The sequence below is a fragment of the Pygoscelis adeliae genome, unplaced genomic scaffold (assembly GCF_000699105.1).
Source record: "Pygoscelis adeliae isolate BGI_AS28 unplaced genomic scaffold, ASM69910v1 Scaffold170, whole genome shotgun sequence".
Lineage (NCBI taxonomy): Eukaryota > Metazoa > Chordata > Aves > Sphenisciformes > Spheniscidae > Pygoscelis > Pygoscelis adeliae.
This window is the reverse complement of record NW_008824002.1, coordinates 1,131,465-1,151,615: the sequence shown is the minus strand read 5'-3', so window position 1 is coordinate 1,151,615 and position 20,151 is coordinate 1,131,465. Positions and strand designations below refer to the sequence as shown.

Below are 20,151 nucleotides of genomic sequence, written 5' to 3'. Positions count from 1 at the left end.
ATCATATACACATCATAAAGAGAACGTATCTGTTACCTTACTCTTTTTTCTCATATCTGTAATGTATAAATACATGCCCTTGTGTTACAGGGTAAATCTATACCATCATTATTATCTGGTTGCTGAGCCACACAAGTTTTTAATTATTATTTTTATTTTAAAAATAATAGTGCTAAAAGTGAATATGAGGTTAAGGTGATTTATTTTTTGCTCAACTTCCACTACAAAGCAGAATGAAAACATTTATGCACATATCTGCTTTTAATTTTATTGTTATTTATAAGAAATTCAGATTTCTTGGGTTTATACACAAATATAAATATATATATAAAAACTTTTATTTGTGAAGCAAACGAACACTTCTTTTCCAAAGTTATCTATTACTTGCTTCAACTATTTTTAAAGTAATTATGTCAATACAAATTCTATCAAAATTCCATTCTGTTTTTATGTGACATGCACTTTCATTTCAGGTTAGGTTAATACAATAACCAAATATCTATTTTTATGAATATTAAACTATTATTTAGCAGTTAAAAGTCACAACTGACATTTTACTTTTGGTTAAATATGACCATGTTAGTTTATTGTTATTTAATTTATTTTCTATAAATCTTTATAATGAATCATGCTGAAGTCCTTTCCCATAGCACATTAACTCAATCCAGTCTACACTAGTAGGAAGAAAAAATGGTTCATGAGCTGAATTTCTACTCTGTACATGGAAGTTTGAAATAAAGTCTTTGTCTATGATGTTGTCAACAAGTATAAACTTGTTTTGCTCTGTCATAAAATAAAATGCCAGCATAAATTATCTCTGAGGAAATTAGGTAAATAGGTACCATTCAGTATAAGATGTGACAGGAAGATTCTGTTAAAGTTGCATAAAGCCTTTCAGAGAGAATTTAGGCCATAAATCACAGTCAAAAGGCTTTTAGTTTCATTCCAAGTTATAGACAGCAGAGATGCATGGTTGCTTATGATGGCCATAAACCTGTAAAGTCAGTAGCATTCAGATCACATAATCTCTTGTTAGGTGATAGGACTATAACATTACGTAAAATGGCACAGTTAGAAATAGATCTACTTAATGGCATGGAACAGGTATATTATTTTTTAAATTTAGCCCCAAGACACAGTGCATGAAGCAGATAAGTTTTATCCTGCTTTGTGTGACTAGGTGAAAAAATTAGATGTTGCTCTGCAATATATGATGATGTCCTAGTGGGTGAACTGAGTAACACGAGTCTGTGATTGATGACCAAGAGTAAAAGCTGCTAAATATTAAAATATCATCAAATACTGTCAAATTGGTCTTGAAAATGCCTTAATAGCATAATAATATCTTTATCAATGATCTGGATGAGGGGATCGAGTGCACCCTCAGTAAGTTTGCAGACGACACCAAGTTGGGCGGCAGTGTTGATCTGCTTGAGGGTAGGAAGGCTCTGCAGAGGGACCTGGACAGGCTGGATCGGTGGGCCCAGGCCAACTGTATGAGATTCAACAAGGCCAAGTGCCGGGTCCTGCACTTGGGCCACAACAACCCCATGTAGCGCTACAGGCTTGGAGAAGAGTGGCTGGAAAGATGCCTGGTGGAAAAGGACCTGGGGGTGCTGGTTGACAGCCGGCTGAACATGAGCCAGCAGTGTGCCCAGGCGGCTAAGAAGGCCAACAGCATCCTGGCCTGTATCAGAACTAGTGTGGCCAGCAGGAGTAGGGAAGGGATCGTGCCCCTGTACTTGGCCCTGGTGAGGCCGCACCTCGAATACTGTGTTCAGTTTTGGGCCCCTCACTACAAGAAGGACGTTGAGATGTTGGAGCGTGTCCAGAGAAGGGCAACGAGGCTGGTGAGGGGTCTGGAGAACAAGTCTTATGAGGAGTGGCTGAGGGAGCTGGGGTTGTTTAGCCTGGAGAAAAGGAGGCTGAGGGGAGACCTCATCGCTCTCTACAACTACCTGAAAGGAGGCTGTAGCGAGGTGGGTGTTGGTCTCTTCTCCCAAGTAATTGGCGAAAGGACGAGAGGAAATGGCCTCAAGTTGCGCCAGGGGAGGTTTAGATTGGATGTGAGGAAAAATTTCTTGACTGAAAGAGTGGTTAAACATTGGAACACGCTGCCCAGGGAAGTGGTTGAGTCACCATCCCTGGAAGTATTGAAAAGACGTGTAGATGAGGAGCTTAGGGACATGGTTTAGTAGGCATGGTGGTGTTGGGTTGACGGTTGGACTCGATGATCTTGGGGGTCTCTTCCAACCTTAATGATTCTATGATTCTATGATATACTTGATAACTTTCTATCATGACAGTTTTGTCCCCACGGTGCACGTGTATGTCTCAATACAATTTAGAGAAATACTTAAGAAGTCATATTAATCGATGGCAAACTAAACTGCATTTTATATAATGAAGTTTTGAAAAAATTAAGAGAAATGAAAATATTGTAAAAAACCCCAGAAAATAAAATAACAACAAACCCACAAAACTGTTTAGCTTTGAATGGAACAGCACATGTTTTCATAATCTATGACTCTAGTTTGATAGGAGATGCTAAGTTGAAACTAAGAGGAAACAAAAGCAGAACTGATGTACCTGTCAAAGTCATCAAGAAAGAAAAAAAATAAATGGATTTTTAAAGTTATTTTACTTCAAAATATTTTACTAGTAGTCAAGATAAGAATTTTAAGTATCTGAAAATCACCCTTAAAAATATTCCCTTGTCTTTGATGATTACTCTTTTTTTATTTTCCTGTTTTCTGTACTGTCATTTTTTCTTCTTTAGATTTGTAGATTACACTGATATACTCTATTCCATTATTTCAATTAAATATTCTCATGCCAGCATAATTTTTCCTTCCTATCTTTTTTCAAGCTCACAAAATGGTTTATTTATACTCTTTAGTTATGCATTATATTCCTTATTCAGCTAACGTTACTTTGACCAAAAATTGAAATTTGGACCAATTCCATTGGTCCTAATGCTACCTGAATGTAACAAAAAAAAAAAAAAAAAAAAAAAAAAAAGTCCCACAGATGGAAGTTGCCATTTCTTTCTCTTCTATTTGTGATTATTATTGTACTTTGTATTAACAAAAAAGGCAGTAACAACTTGCCCACTCCACCTTTCTCATAAATATATTGTCAAGATACACTGTCAAATTATCTTTGTTCTATATTTAAATTCTTCAGCTTCCACACAGTGTTTCAACAAGAGCAAGCTTATGATTTTGGTTTGCCTTATGGCTTCTAGGATTTGGGTTGATCCAAATCTGTGGTTGTGACTAGCAAAGGTAGTCATCAACATAAATCTGCAGTGGAGTTGTCAATTTGTGTGCTCATACTTTAAATGCTGCTAAATCCAGTAGTATGGAGGAGAACACTATCAGTTAATAGAAGATTTGAGAGTTCCTTAAAATGCATCTGCATGTAATGCAAGCTAAAAAATGAAAAGCCACCTTTATCAGTTACTGCAGATGCTGGAGTGCTATAATAAAGATCCTGTTTACAAAAACAGAGAAATAGCAGTCCTTAAGAAAAGAAGTAGCCTTAGTTACAATTAACATTCCATTTTTGTGCCAACAGAAGCAGCTTGATATTTCTTTACACCAATGCAGCAGCAAAGGCCACAGAAATCATCACAAACGACTGCTAAAGGTAGAAGAAAAACATTGTTATACCAGAGCTACTCAAGGCTTAAATTGTACTGATATGAACCAGATATTTTTTTTAATGTTCCATTGAGAGTATTCCTCTATAAATACTTTTGTCCTGTATTTGCACAGAAGCAGGATAATAATTGAAAACAGAAGGCTGATTAAATGCTTTCTACCTTACAAAAGAACAAAAAAAGAGGGTAAATGACGTGTAGTCAAGACAAACATTTAAAATAACCAGGTCCAAATGAAGTACATAAAAACACTTGCTAAAAGTTGTTTCGGATGTTTGGTCTGGTGCTATTAGCTTTGAATAAATTTCAGAATATATCATAAAGTTCAAGAAGCTACATATGCCTCTAGTAGCTCCCCCACTCTCTGAAACTTAAAAACTCAAGTAGTTGTAGACTAGTTAGACCGGGGTATATGACCCAGACAAAACAATAGACAACACTCACACAGAATTCAATTCAGAAAGAAATCAAAGGACGAGAATATAATTATAGGTCAGCTAATATGTTCTAATGGAAACCAGGTCATTTCAAACAAACCTGATTATATTCTTTGATGTAATTAGAAGTTTGGTAATGTAAAAATTCATATAGATGTAACCCAGAATTTTGCTAAACATCTAATTTGTTACCACAGAATATTCTGATCAAATATTAGAGTTATACAATAGTAGTAAAGTACATGTTAACTGGATTAAAAACTGCCAAACTGATTAATCTGAAGAAGTAGTTTTCATTGTTAAATCAGTAAAAGGTGAAGAAGACAGTGCTGGAATGTGTCCACAGCAATGAGTACTAACTCTTGTCTTAATCATTTTCATCAATGATCTGTGACGAAACATAAAATCATTTCCTAAGAAGTCTGTGAATTACCTGTTACGATAAATAACAGAGTTTCAAAAAGTTGTTTGAATTACTTTCTCAAGTACATCTCTAAAATAAATTACATTTTTATATAGCCAAGTGCAAATTTAGACATCTAGGGAAAAGTAATGCAGACTATGTCTACACTGGGGGGCTGAGACAGGTGGGAAGGAACAGGATTCGGAAAGTGAGGCCTGATAGAATATAGGGCATGTGGTAGATAAACATATAAACTTCCACTGCTGATACTAATGGAAAAAAGTGACAAGGGATCAGTGGATGTGGAAGCAAAACATTACCAAATATGTATTTCTCTCTCCAGAACATTAAAGAAACAAACAATACATTTGCTTCTATAAAGAGCAGTTCCCATTTTTTAAGAAAACCATACCAAAACTAATTACAATCCTCAAGGCAAAAAGACTGTCTGAGTCCTAAGGTAACTGTCTTATTATGAGAAACTTCCATTTAGTTTGTGTGAAAGAAAGTAATCAATATTTAACAATGGTATATTCATAGGGCAAGAATTCTTAAGAGGTCAATTTATTGGGAAAAAAAAAGAGAATCAAAGGAGAAAACTGAAGGAAAAACTGGCTTCAAAATGAAAACTAAGCATTATTCTACTTTAGTGAAACTGATTAATTAGTAAAGCAAAATACCAAGAGAAATGAGGGATTCTCCTACTCTTTCTGTCTCTAACTCAGGTAGATGCATTTCTGGGAGGATACACTTCAGGCAAACAAAGCATTAGATCTGTATTCAGGCAGAACAGGATGTAATTTAACGTCTTGTGAAATGGAGAAGATAGATTAGAGTTAGATGAAATAGTTCCATCATGCTTAAATCTATGAATCCATGAAATATCTGTTCTGAAAAATCAAACTACAAATCCAACTACATTGGAATAAAAGTAAAACTAGATTTTAAATTGCTATTCATATTACAAATGCGATTATGCCAGAGACTCCTTCCAACACAGCCAAGTTCTCTCAGGTATTATTAGAGGAACATGACAGTAGGGGAGACTCTGCTGTCTTCAATGAGATTTAGACCAGGTCATTAATCCCCAGAATGTTTTTTACCAGTCACCACAGGGGTTATCCAGCTATCACCCAGACCAGCTATCTCATTCTTGATGGCTTTAACTGCAAACTTGAGGGAAAATGGAACTCACAGCACAAAAAGAGTTTCCATTCTCTAGAGAATATAAACAGCAGTTCTTGCATTCAGATGCTACTGTTGTAGAAGTAGGATGTACAGATCTATTCACTGTACATGCTACATGGCTCTTGTTGACTATCAAAGTCATGATACTTTAAAATGAATGTTCTGAAAAAGTATATAAGGAGCCAATAAAGAAGGCTCAAGAAATACAGAGGTAATTAGAATTTTTGTTTTCCTTATGAATCTAAGTTGCTAATTAATACAGAAAAGATTAATATCTAGTGGGAAAAGAAAAAAAAATTGTTTTACATTCGTATAAAATATCATAATGATCATAAGTAATTTCCAGTTACAGTAGAGCATTTTCATGAAACATTTACTTTCAGCTTAAGGCCAAATTTCCTCAGATTAAAACACAGCTTTTCCAACAGTAATTACAAAATCTAAAAATTCTCAGGCAAGGGCCCTGCTAGGAAGAAGAAGGGAGAACAAAGACCACATTATAAAATGTATGCACACCAGGAAGAAAATTAACAAAAGAACTGGGCTTGTTCAACCTGGAGAGGAGAAGGCTTTGGGGGCACCTAATAGCAACCTTCCAACACCTACACTGAGGTTCTCAAGAAGACAGAGTCAGGCTCTTCACAATTGGCTCTGCAGCAATTGGTATTGTTGGAAAAAGCTAACAGGCTTTCACACACACAAGCCCTTCTTCAGGTCTGATATAGAAGCAGCATACTTCAAAGCCTGAAGAAGAATTACTGAGAGTTTAATTAGTAAAACTGCATTTAGCCACTTAGATCAGGGAAACCAACTACTTTCTGTCAGAGATGGTCAAAATGATACAAGAACAACTAGATAAATAAATGCTATAAATTATCTCACACTATAGACTACCTACAAACCTTCTCTTGACTGATTTTGTTCATGTTTGCAGATTTTCCTTTAATATACATTTATACTCCAATATGCTCTTACTTAAAAAGGCAAATTAAATAAAATGTTCCACTTACTAGAAAAATAGAAGGTTCAGTCTTCTCAGATATCTCTCTTATTTGTTTTAATTGATACCAGAAGTAGTGTTATTGTCCACATGGATTAAAAAGGAGCAGCAGTGTAAGATGTACACTGCTGCTATGTGATCACAGAAATGTAATGACAAGACATTAAAGTGACTAGATACTCCTGGATGCAACTCCACATCTTATAGAGGATTATTATGTAGCTTTTAAGAGATCATTTTGCCCTTGTGCTCCTATCCTTTTTCCGCCCATTCTTTCTCCTTCAGTGTTTAATTGTTCTCACTAACCTGTCTTTCACCTGCTGCTGCCTGTGTCCTCCCTTTCTTCCTCACATTATTGGCCTCTTCCATTGTCCCTCTCCCCAGGCCTCTTTCACGTCTTCAATTTACTCAGTCTTATTCCTTCTTACCTACCTTTCCTTGGATGCTACTTGGAAGATCACTCAAGGAGCCAAGAAGAGCCAAGAGCATAAGAAGAAAGTTATCCTCACTTTCACATCCACAAGCCCATGGAGCAAAGAAAAAGCAGTTACACTGAGAATCTGCTCTGTTCTGGTAGTCCTAAAGCCTGGGTCTACTGAGTGCAAATGGCATCTTCAGAACTCTACCAAACTCCCAAGAAGTGTCCACTCACTATATAAATCACCGATTGCTTGGATATTTTTACTGTCTCAAACACCAGAGAAATCATTTTTGTTGCAGTATGTTCTAGTGATAATCTCACTGCATGAACCACCAGTATCAAGTCCCAGGCTGTGATGTAAAAAGCTTTCAGTAAAATGACTACAGCATTTTTAGCATGAGTAAAATCATGTTTTCTTCCTAACGTCTGTTTCAGGAGTGGCCATAGTATATTAGCAGAAACATTAAAAATTAAAAGCAACAAAAAACTGTTGTTTGAGACAGACAGCAATAATGGAATGCTTCAATTTAAATGGTCAACATCAGAGGAATTAACTAAAAATTTCCATTACAACTTCAGAAATCTAGCAAAAAGTGCACATGTGTTTGGACACAGATATTAAGTGTATCAAATTTCAGCTACAGAATGAGTTAATGGGTAAAAACTAATGCTGAAGTTAAGGTATTTTAAAGAAAATAATTTAATTCCTCTCACCTGAGACAATGCCAATATGAAAACATATTTTCAGAAGTTTTCTTTTTAGTGCACATTGAAAAAGGCTGACGTGCTAAGAAGAGGCCAAACTATTCTTAACACTGTCGTCCATTATTAAAAATTTTACCTATGTGTGACAGAGTAATGATTCAGTGTTCAGTGCTGGCACCTACTGAACAGATCTGGATGACAAAGCACTTTCACAGTATTTTCCATTCACTTCCATCTCAAATTACCATTTTGATGATGAATCATTATAAATAAAGTATATTGACTTTTCTTGGGAACTGGAATTCAAATTTCTGAAACTAGAAACTTTAAAATAAACAATGCCCTGGCACCCCTAAGTCATATTCTACATTATATATTTTTATTTTTGCTACTAGTATCACATTTCCCACAATTCAGTATAGGTTTGCCATTCACTCTATTTCTTTTCTGTTTATAATATGGACACATGCATTAGATGCCTCTGTAACCAATGCTGTGAATTTTGAAAACCTAGCAATCTGATAATATTTTTAGTCACACAGGTGAAGGAAGGCTTCGTTTAAAATTTAACAATCTATCTATCCATAGTGGCACTGGGTTTAGTTTAGGCAGAGGTGCCAGAAAATATAAGATTTTCTCTTAGGAGCTGTTTACACTACCCATTCCCAAAGGAATGAACTAGCCATGCCCTTTCTGCTACATATATTAAATTTTTCTCAAAGCACTTTACTGAGTTTTCCACATAATAAATTTGGGATGTGTGGAAAACGAGATTCCACAGAAAACTACCAAAAATTCATTAAAAACCAAAAGCTTTCATATGCACATAAACAATGGGTCAGATAAGTACAAAAGTGAACATTTCCTTTGATTATTAAACTTTCTAGGAAATAAAATGCATACACTGGTAAAAATGGAACCATGTTCTGTATTCATTATGTGGCTTATAAAAGTACTGTCATGCCTAATGCAGTGCAATTGTAGTTTATATTTTAGAGCTCCACTGTAAAAGTTCTCACTACCCTCTCAGTAGCTAATCAACTCAATGTTCTGAAATGCTTTTATTTTGCTATGATTTTTACCTTATGTAAACGTAGACAAACCCAGATTAGCTGACAAGCTAGTAAGAATCTATTCTACTTTTGTTCAAAGCAATATCTTAAGATTTCCAGAAGGGATTACTCCAGTAAGGGGGAAAAAAAAACCCAACCTAAATTAAAAGAATAAACATGTTTGCTTTATTCTCTTAAAGGAGGATAAAGGCAAAATTATTTATAAAAATTTCATCTATGACAGGTATAGTTTATATCAGATCATATGAAATCACATTTACATCGCCAGAGACTATCTTTAGAATGTAACTTGTGACCTAATCATCAGGCTTTAAATTAAAGTAGTAGTAGCACTGTGTTTAAAATGTGTGGGTGGGGGAACAAAAGCCCACAGTCCTATCCAGGTGATTTTACCTTTGTAATTTTCTTCCCTAATAATACCTAATTTGCTGCATGAAACAGTGTTTTGGAAGAAAAAGAAAAACAAGCAGAGAAGAGTTAGTAATGAAGCCCTTCTACTCTTAATTTCAGTTTTTTAATGCCAGCAACTCCTCCTTGTAAAGGGACTTTTTTTTTAAACAGAAGCATTTTTTTAAACTGTAGCTATCAAAATTTGTACCTGTGAAGGCAGTTTATTCATGTAGTTGTGATAATGATATTGATAGTAATTGCTTTTTTAATTGTAGGTATGTATGTACCTTAGTCTTCTTGCATGTACAGAAATGGGTTTCTGAGCCAAAGTAAGCAAATCAGAGTACCAGAGTAAGCATCTCATGTAAATACATGTTGCACCTATATTTGAATTATATAATTATGCAGCTATGGACTATGTGTGTATTTACACATCCACCAATTTTTAGAAAACCATGTTCAGATACCAAGGAACACAATGGTAAAATGCCTCCCTTCAACATACAACATAGAACTTGCAGAGTAAATGACTTTTATAGGAAGGAAGGAGTCTGTCTTTTGGATGAATTGTCTTAGAAATAACTGGGTTTATATTCTGTCTTCATTTACATCTTTCATGACACCAATGGTCATCATAACAACTTACTGCTAGTAGATTTTAAAGCATTTGTTGCAAGCAGTGTTCATTGCATAGCATGTGATTTTACAAATCCTGTAAAGTTAGCTGATCTAAAATTATTGCATCACATTACAATTCCTGAAAACAGTATTTTGCATAGGTGTGGCTATTCCTGAATAATCACTGAAGATCAGGTCTTCAGAGGATACAACAATTAGGTAACTAAAACACTTGGAAACTGGATAGTTGGATATAAATGTTTTTAAGGCCAAACAAGTCTTAACCAAGCATAAACATATTCTAGTTTGTCAGGGTTTTGTAATTTGGCAACATTCACATTTTTCACAGACTGCAAAAGGCAAATGGAGGCGACCAAGCTACTTCATATCACCAGCTTACTAGAAATTCAGCATGATCAAACAACTTATCCTCAGCTGCCTTCTCAGAAATGTCTGAGCAGTCATTTTCATGACACTTAAACAAAACATGTTAAGACTTTTGAAATGACATTTATAATTAGTGTTACTGAAAGAAGCTAAGTGAAGATACTGACATTTGGATTATAAAATTTTCCCACATGGAAGATTTCCTCTGAATCGTTTAAAGCTTAATAAACCTATATGTAACTGAACTCAGTGTCTTGCGACAGGAATTGTCAGGCAGACTTGCAGTGCGACTAATTCTGCCTCTAGTATCTTCTGTTGAGTACTTGTCATTGTTGAATAAGCTTCTAGATAAATAGGAATTCCTTAAGTTAATGCAATCAGTCTCACTAGTAAAATAACTATCATTTTACTACATATATTTCTAATGAATATGTAGTATTCATTAAAATAACAGATTTAAAAGGAAAAAAAACCAACAAAAAAAGCAAAAACAGATGGGTGAAGTGTAGACTCAGGAATGGATTTTTCTGAGCAGAGGAAAGAAAGGGAAGGGGAAAGAAGCATCAAGGCAGACAAATAACAGGTAAACAGCGTTTATAAGCCCCGCTACCATTCAACAGAGGATAAAGAAAGCTACTTTTCGGTAGTGGTAGAGATTTCTTTGGCACATTGAACTCCCAACTTCGCAAGTGAATGTGGTCACTGTTGCTCCGTATTTCTGGAGAGCCACAGTTATCCGGGCACAAGACAGTGTGGGCAGGCTGGAACTGATCTGGACCTGCTGAGCACTCCAGCAGGTGAGATCACATCCTGTGATGACTCTCATGTCATGAGAGCCAAGTTCGACTCTTGCTATATCTCAAGAACATACAGGAAGGTATACTGGAAAAAGTCTTCCTCCCACACCCCCATCAACCCCAGAAACTATACCAAGACTACTGCTGTGCCTTATTTAGGCATCTAGTTCCTTTTATCCCTTCCTATTCCCTTCGTATGCAACCAAACTATCATGAGGAAACTATCCAAATTTTAACAGCAATGTGAAAAATTTCAATTCACAGAATGAATCAGAGATTTCATTTTACTTCTAAATAAACTTCAGATTATGCACTCTGCCTTTGATGATTCTTGGATATCATTATTTAAACTTTCTTTTTCTTTAATCATTTATCTACACATACTAATTTTAATTTATTTAATGTTTCATAGTTTTTAATACTGATTTGATGTTTAAGTGAGGGCTGCGTTTATTTTTATACTTCTTATAATACTTACGGGTCTTTCTAGCAGAATCTTCTACAAAAAGAGAAGAAATGTCTTCATCCACCCCTGCTTCATTCTTTGCAATACAAGTATATGCTCCTGTATCTTCATAGCGCACATTGCTAATGTGAACCTCACTGCCATTTGCTGAAAGGAGAGGAAAAATTCAACATGCAGACATGCTACAGTGCTTTCAGATTATACATTCACAAGGCTTTCTCTGCTCATACTAATTAAACCATTTTCATTCCTGAGTTCGTAACTTGGAGGCATGCCAAACTAATCCAAAGGTATTCAGCTGGCTAGTGAATTACATACACTATTATTCATCTCACAGATATTTGGAATACCTCAGCTGATTTTGCACTTCAGAGCCAAATATCAGTCCGAGGTTTTAGATATGTTTAAATGACTATGGTTGTCTTTAAAATCACGTAAATATAATGTTTTTATTATGTTGCATTTGGTCACTTGACACTATCACTGGCTTTACATAAAACAACCCAGGTTTCCATGGAACATAATGGGCTAAAATTTCAACATAATAATTTTAATAAAATTATTTGTTTCTAGTAACCAGAGGCACCTGGTTTTGTTTTCATGTGAATGCAGTGTAACAACAGAAAAAACAGGCGCATTGGAATTTTACACCTACATCAGTGTAGGAGTGAACAGAAACTACTTCAGGAGTTCTATGTCAGCTTGAGTAGGAATGTCAACAAACAGTCCAGGTTTCACAGGCAAAGGTCTTTTAAATAATGTGATGTGAATAACAATGTGACCAATGATTCACTGCATTTTAAGTATAGTATACCTGTTCAACTGTAGAATCTATTGTGTAAAAACAGTTTTGTAGATATTCTAAAATATGGGCTAGAAGGGGCACTGGGTTATGGTGTAATACTCCTAGACCATTGTTTGCTTGAAGCTAATGTATAGATAGTTTAACTTGGGAAAAACTCAGAGAAAACACAATGAGATTTTCAAAATTTTATTTCAAATAAGTACATTCAAGAAAATGGAATTAAATGTATTTTGCTTAGAGAAGAACCATTCTTATTTATTTATCATAAATATATGCTACAGAGGTGAGGGGAAAAAAAAAAATTCACTCAAATCCCTACAGGAGAAATTAACAGAATGCTGCTATGGAAGAGGAGTCTACCACTTTCTACTCATAGTGGAAAGTGTTTCTGCAAGGCAATTGTTCACATACATCCAGGAGAGAGGGCCATGAAAGAACAGAGGACTATGGCACTTATAAGGAAGGTAAGACTCTCTTGTAGAAGCATTTGCTGTCGGCCTGTCCCACTGTTTCTTACACTGCAGCCTGATTGCTGTCCTATCCTAATACACATCCTGTTTTTACACATGAATGAGAGAAGGTTTTAAAGGGAACACTGGCAGCACGAGATTTTTTTTTTCTATGGCTGATCAAAGATCACCAGAAGGACTGCAGAAGCTAGGTTTTGTGCTGGGCAGGGTGCTGGGCAGGTTCATTGAATTTGCTGATCCCTGAAGATTCATAGAAGATTCGTAGACTGGCCTTTATTGTTGATTAAAAGACTTTCCTTTAGTTGGGTTTTTTTGTGTGCAGTGTCTTTGAACTCCCCTGGAGGTCTGCTGAGACCCCTCAGAAAACAGCACATCCATTTCAGGTATTTGTCCTGTCCCTTCCACCATCAGGTCCCCACGTCTCACTGAGATTCTTATCAGCCAAAAATCTTCTGTTTTCAACTGAGCTGTGGTAAAAGTAAAGTTTGGTCCATGTTCTGATCTAAATTTAAATCTGGACTCATGAAAAATAACTAGATCAATATCAATGCATTAGAATAAATCTTTACAGACAAAAGCATTGCTTCCCAATTTAAATATTAGTGTTGAATACTCATTGAATGCCATTAATATAGTTGTAGTGACAAATTCTAATACTGGGTTGGGATGGGTCCTGGGCTGCTTGCTCTACTCAGAAACTGCACATTTTTGAATAGAGAAAGGCATATTGGAATTTACTGGTAAACCTGCCAGTAAGTACAACCATTACTCTAACAAAGAGAAACCAGAGAAGATATGTGTCTTAGGGAGTAACTGGAAGATAGTTTCTGAAATGTTTTAGCTTAGACTTCAGCCCTTGGTTAAAACTATGTAAGAAGGACGGCTAGTACAGAAAGGATGCACTGATAAAGCATTCGCAACCTGTAGAAAACAATAAATATGCTCCTTTACCTTGAAGAGTTAGCTGTTTGGATAACTTCGGAGTGATATCAATTCCATTCTTCAGCCAACCAAGTTGTGGGTTGGGAATACCTTCAGCATGGCACCGAAGGCTAGCTGTCACACCTGGCTCCCTTGCCTGGCTCTCTGGATAGACTCGGATAACTGGTGGAACTGAAGGCAGGAAACAATTACAATTTAGTGGAGAAGAGTATTACCTTAATTTTAAGAAAAAGAATTACAAGCAATTCTAAAGACTCCTGCAGCTGTATATAACAATACAGTGTTGTTATATATATATGTTTTTTAGATGTTATATATAACATAACAGTGTTGTTATGTTCAGTGACATTCAATGCTGAACTCTGTCACAGTAAATTTATGAAGTAGAAAGAATGTTCTGTGAGAACAAAACTCGTTTCACTGCCTGTGGTATCAATGAAAAAAGCCTGAATTCTAATTCAATAGCCTGGGGTTGAACAAGAATTTTTTTTATTTTTCCTTAAATTTCTTTATAAGATATGAATAATGTACAACCAGTATGTTATGGTGTGATGTACAGAGATTGTAATTGCCCTGTTTCACAAACCTTTTCTTAACACTCCATCTTTGCCCTCTCTCCAAAACACCTATCAGCAATCCACTTTACCAGTATAAAACATGTAATCACAGAATCGCATAATGGTTGAAGTTGAAAGGGACCTCCAGAGCTCATCTTGTCCAGTCCCCCTGCTGAAGCAGGGCCACCTAAAGCCAGTTGCCCTAGGTTTTAGAATATCTCCAAGGAGGGAGACTATACCACCTCTCTCGGCGACCTGTGCCAGTGTTCAGTCACACTCACAGTAAAAAAAATGTTTCCTGATGTTCAGACAGGACCTCCTGTGCTTAGGATACCATTTGCCGCCTTTACCACATGGGCACATTGCTGACTCATGTTCAACCTGGTGTCCATCAGGACCCCTAGGTCCTTTTCTGCCAAGCTGTTTTCTACCTGGGTGGCTCCCAGCATATACTGGTGCATGGGTTTGTTCTTCCCCAGGTGCAGGACTTTGCACTTCTCCTTGTTGAACTTCATGAGGTTCATGCCAGTCCATTTCTCCAGCTTGTCAAGTTCCCTCTGAATGGCAGCATGACCCCCTGGTGTATCAGCCACTCCTCCCAGTTTGGTGTCATCTGCAAACCTGCTGAAGGTACAACTCTGCCCTATCATCCAGATCATTAATGAAGATGTTAAACGGGACATTTATAAGATTAGTCTTCTGAGTTTCGTTATTAGCAAAATATAAGAATTGTTGACATTACTTTTCCAAGGTTTGGAAACTTGCTGCAGTATATGCTTACCAACTAAAAATCTGCTACATACCAGAGAGAGGGCATATGACATCACAGTGGACATATTCTTATCAGTAATCAATGATTAAGCAAGATTTAAAAATCTTGCTGTGTAGATTTTTTAGATGAATAATTATTGATCTTATCTTTAATTATGTATAGAGAGAACTTGCTTGAGGTTGTTTCTAACAATAAAAAAAAAATCCTGTAATGAAGGTTAAAGAAATATATTTCCTATTCTCCAAAGTTTTGTTTAATGCAGTGTTAAAAATGTGGAATACTTAGCTGGTGTCACAAAACACAGCTGGGTAGAGGATGAAGTATCAGTTGATAATGAAAGAAGATAACAAGATCAAAAATTAACTGTGTCTATTTTGGCACGAGATTAAATATTTTCAAATGCTATCCAACTGTTTACAAGAAATGTCCCAGCATGCTGTCCTATTAGAGCATAGAAATGCCTCAGATTTCTACATTGCAAGAAATACACAAATGTACTGTATCTCAGATAAGATGTGAAAATCAGTAGGTTTCAGGGATATTTTAAACTCGGTTAGAGATGAGGGTCTTTTCAAATAACATACACAGAAAATTACACATAACCCCAATATGGAAACTGCAAAAAATATAATAAAAGAACATGGAAGAAGATTAAAAATGTGAAAATTATGACAGCTAATTGCTTAGACTACCAGCTGAGAACAAGAGCATATAAAAATCAGGGATTTAAGGTTTCTATTGAGTTTCTGGAAGGGACTTTGCTTTTATGCACACAGATCTCTACTTTTCATCTCAAGCTTGACATTCCCATTCCCATTCCCCCTCCACTTCTCTGTTCTGTCTCCTCCACCATAGGATCTGTGTGTTCTGTACGGAGACCTTGCCTTCCCCACTGTGTTTCTCATACTGAGCCCCACTCAACCACACGCTCAGATGGCCTGAGCCTCTTTCAGCACCTCAGCTCCCAATCTTCCTCTGCCTCACTTCCTAGGGTCCAATTTTCACGCCTACCCTGTTCAGCATTTCTTGACAGAAAGTCCTTTAGCGGCCTACCCCATGTTGCAGATTTCCCACTGCATCAAAGCCAAATAGTTTATTTCTCCACCTTGCCTCAAGAAGAGCAAGGAGTTCCATCTCCTTAGAGACAGGACTGTCATCTTTTAACACTCTCAAACATCTCAGCAACACAAACAACTTTTTGGGACCAATAGCAAAGCATTGCCACTCATTGCATTCTGACTACTTAGGATATTTCTTGTCTGTTTTGTGCCAGTGAAATATTCTCATTGCATATAAAAACTTATAAGAATTTAACTACCACACCTTGACAGACTTCTACTGAGTGTGTGTGAAGAGAAATTTTCTAAGAGTCCGATTTTGGAGAATTTTCATTGCATAGATAAAGGAATGTATTAGTTTATCATCTGCAAAAAGCAGATGATATTTTTGGGGCAACTTCATTCTTAGCAAAGTTTTAGAAAATATTAAAACTGAAATCAAATACTTCCTAAACAAACGAACAAACAAAATCAAACCCTACATCACAAGATGCTATTGGTGCTAAATTAACTACTCAAGGGTTAGGAGATGTGAAGGTCAGCACCTGCTCAAGTGAAAGCAGGCCTGAGTTTTCTTCTACTATCTCATATTTTTGTAGTAGCTCCTGTTCCCTTTAGCAGTGTTTTCCCAGACACAGAGGTGCTTGCATGACACTAGAGTTTTTTTCTTGCCCTATCATTCCTCCATTTGCCACCATTTCCCACTTTCCTCAGCAAATCTGTGTCTGATAGGTTATCTATACAACTAGAAAAGTTTTTCAACCTTTGTTTTGTATTATAATTTTTTATTTCATATTACCCTGGAGCCTACCTTTTAATATGCCCCCAAGAACTGTGCAACTGAGGCATGCAGTCAATTAAAATATTAGTGCAGTGTGGGTTCAGTCTAAAAAAATTAATTTGATATGACAAGTTTGATATAAACTCTTTGGGTTCATTTCAATCACTTTTTTGTGTAACTGACCATAAATATTAGCAGAAAGCAAATTTTAAGTACACAAATAATGTGATTGTTCCCGCTGACTTTTAAAGAGGTATGTTCTAATATCTTAACCTAAAGAAACCTACTTTATAAGGGAAAGGTCATTACATAGGTCAAAAAAGGAGTGGAGAGAAAACATTGCATGATTGTATTTAGCAGAAGTGTATATAATATGCAATTGAATGAATCCTACATCCCTTATCATTCAGTTCAAAAAGCCATGTGAGACTGTTGGTTCCAAATATGATGAATATGTAACTACTTGATACATCATACAATTGCTATAAAAACCCCTGAAGATTATTTCAGTCAGGTCTAATGGGGAAAATAAAATAAAAAAAAAAAATAAAAGAGAGAAAATAGTCTGTTCAAGCTGTCTGGAATCCAGGGAGAATGTATGTGTTTAAGAAAGAAACATGTAATATATATAGTGAACTAGGTTCTTCTATTGCTGTATATGATAACTCTTTGTTTTGATTAAACTGAGATATTTTGTTTAGAAAAACAAAGGTGGTAAACAATTCTTCAGGCACTATAAAACACCAATTTATATCTAGCTGAGGGTCTGGACTCTCTTTTCTTTACCTTAAGGTATCAAAACTTCTGGATTTTTTAATAGGCCTTTTGTCTTGGAACTAAGGTAGTGAAAATTCTTGTCACCTCTCTGCAAAGGACTTTCCTTGTAAATCGATGTGAAAGCTCAGTGAGTAGGATAACATTGTTAATACATAAACAGAAAGAAAAATGTCACATTGGTGCTACATGTATAAATTGATTTGTAACATGTACCATAAACTCATATCATTTTTAGAGCAGATTTGAATTTGAAGGAAGTCTTCCTCTTTTTTTATAATATGGTTAATGACATTTTGTTTATTGTCTAGAAACACCTTTCCAAAGTGAAACCCCTCAAATTTACACTTTGAAAAATCTAGGCTATGACATGTATATGCTTGTAAAATAGAAAAACTGAGTTATAAAAAAAATTAAATTTAAGCTCATCTGGGTATTATGTCTATAACTGTCATCATGATCAATGTGTTATTAACAGCGCTGGTTACAGACAGCATAGATCCGTAACTTGATAAACATTGAGTTAATGAGAAAATGCAAACTTCCTAGGTATTTCAGCTTTTTCAATAGCAACTTTCAAGGCTTTTTTTGTGTCAGATGTGGATATCACATTCATGTAATCCTAAGAACAGTAATAACAAGAAAGAGTAATAATTTTTTTAAATGCTCCTTTAACACTTCAATTAACATAAGAATAACATAAACATAAGGAAAAAATCTTGTTTTATTAGTCAAATTCTGTTTTTTCACTTAACTGATGTCTACACCTCTGTTCTCTTAAATAGCTGAATATCGACATATAAAGTGGTTAATTGAATATATTAATACCATCAAAGGGCATTTCAGAGACAGGTGGCCCCCTACCAAATACAACACCACGTATTACAAGAATGTCTGAGTTTGTTACAAATTTTTTGCTCTGACAACTGTTTACTACCTTGGAAGAACTCTACCAGCATTCCCTTATAAACTTTTGAATGGCTGCTGTGGAAAAAAACAGCGACTAATACACAAACATAAGGGAAATGATACAAATCCACCTGAAATACAAATTAAGTAAAGATAGATTTTAATGAACAAATGATGGAGTTGCTATTATAAATATTTTATGGGGGATTGAATTACATAGCTCCTCTTTGTCTTCAGTGATACTAAGACCATCACATATACCTATCATTATCTGAGAACAGACTTTTTAATTCACGGGGTTTATGACATGTCATGTCAACAAGAATAAAGGAAAAATACCTGATGGAATGAGTTTCAATATCACAGATATATGGAGGGGGGGAAAAAAAAAAAATCAAACTGACAAGGCTCAGACAGATATAGTCTCAGAATCATATAGTCACAAAATTACACACTTTGACAGTTTTAAGTATTCTGTAAATGCTAATAACTAGCATTATTTAATTAAATGATTACTCCTGCACCATTACAACTTTGTATTTTGGGGTTTTTTTTATAGCTTATAAGAAAAAGGGTTAAATACCAACTTATTATAATATTGATTACACTATTTACCATATTATTTGTATAAGATTAGACTTAATTTTCTCACCATAAAACGTCTTTTACAGTGCTGATTATCTGCATTGTTAAGACTACAAAGGAAACTCATTATTCTTTACTACTGTACCAGACAATTCAAAACTCAAAAAAAATTTCCTAAAGACTTTAATCTTAAAAGGTTTGTTGTGGTTTAACCTGGCAGGCAGCTAAACAACACGCAGCCATTCACTCATGCCTCCCGCCCTGCAGTGGGATGGGGGAGAGAATCAGGAAAAAAAAGTAAAATTCGTGGGTTGAAATAAAGACAGTTTAATAGGATAGAAAAGGAAGGGATAATAATAATAATAATAATAATAATAATAATAATAAAAGAATATACAAAATAAGTGATGCACAATGCAATTTCTCACCACCCGCTGACCAATGCACAGCCAGTTCCCGAGCAGCGGTCACCATTCCCTGGCCAGCTCCCCGCAGTTTATAGGCTGAGCGTGACGTCATATGGTATGGAATATCCCTTTGGCCAGTTTGGGTCAGCTGTCCTGGCTGTGCCCCCTCCCAGCTTCTCGCTGGCAGGGCGTGAGAAGCTGAAAAGTCCTTAACTAGTGTAGGCACTGCTTAGCAACAACTAAAACATCAGTGTGTTATCAACATTATTCTCACACTAAATCCAAAACACAGCACTATGCTAGCTACTAGGAAGAAAATTAATTCTATCTCAACTGAAACCAGGACAAAAATAAATCAAAGTTATATATACATATAATATTTGCAAACTAGTCAATGTAAAATATATAAATATTTTTTTCTAAAAATATATAGATTTACACAAATGGAAATCAAGAAAGAAGTTAAAATCTAATTACACTCTTCTCATTGAATCTTTACATACGATCTCTGTGATCAACGGAGCCTCATTATCTCATTAACC

At 35.6% G+C, this 20,151-nt stretch overlaps 1 protein-coding gene across 3 annotated transcripts in view; it reads right to left on the bottom strand.

The window, feature by feature from the left end:
- FSTL5 (follistatin-like 5) overlaps positions 1-20,151 on the bottom strand; it is a 324,585-nt gene that overhangs the window by 61,770 nt on the left and 242,664 nt on the right. For all 3 annotated transcript variants that reach the window (XM_009325133.1, XM_009325143.1, XM_009325150.1), the window contains exons 8-9: positions 13,776-13,937; positions 11,562-11,696 (exon numbers count right to left, since the gene is read on the bottom strand). In XM_009325133.1, coding sequence (XP_009323408.1) covers positions 11,562-11,696; positions 13,776-13,937 — 297 coding nt within the window. The remainder of the gene's footprint in view (positions 1-11,561; positions 11,697-13,775; positions 13,938-20,151) is intronic.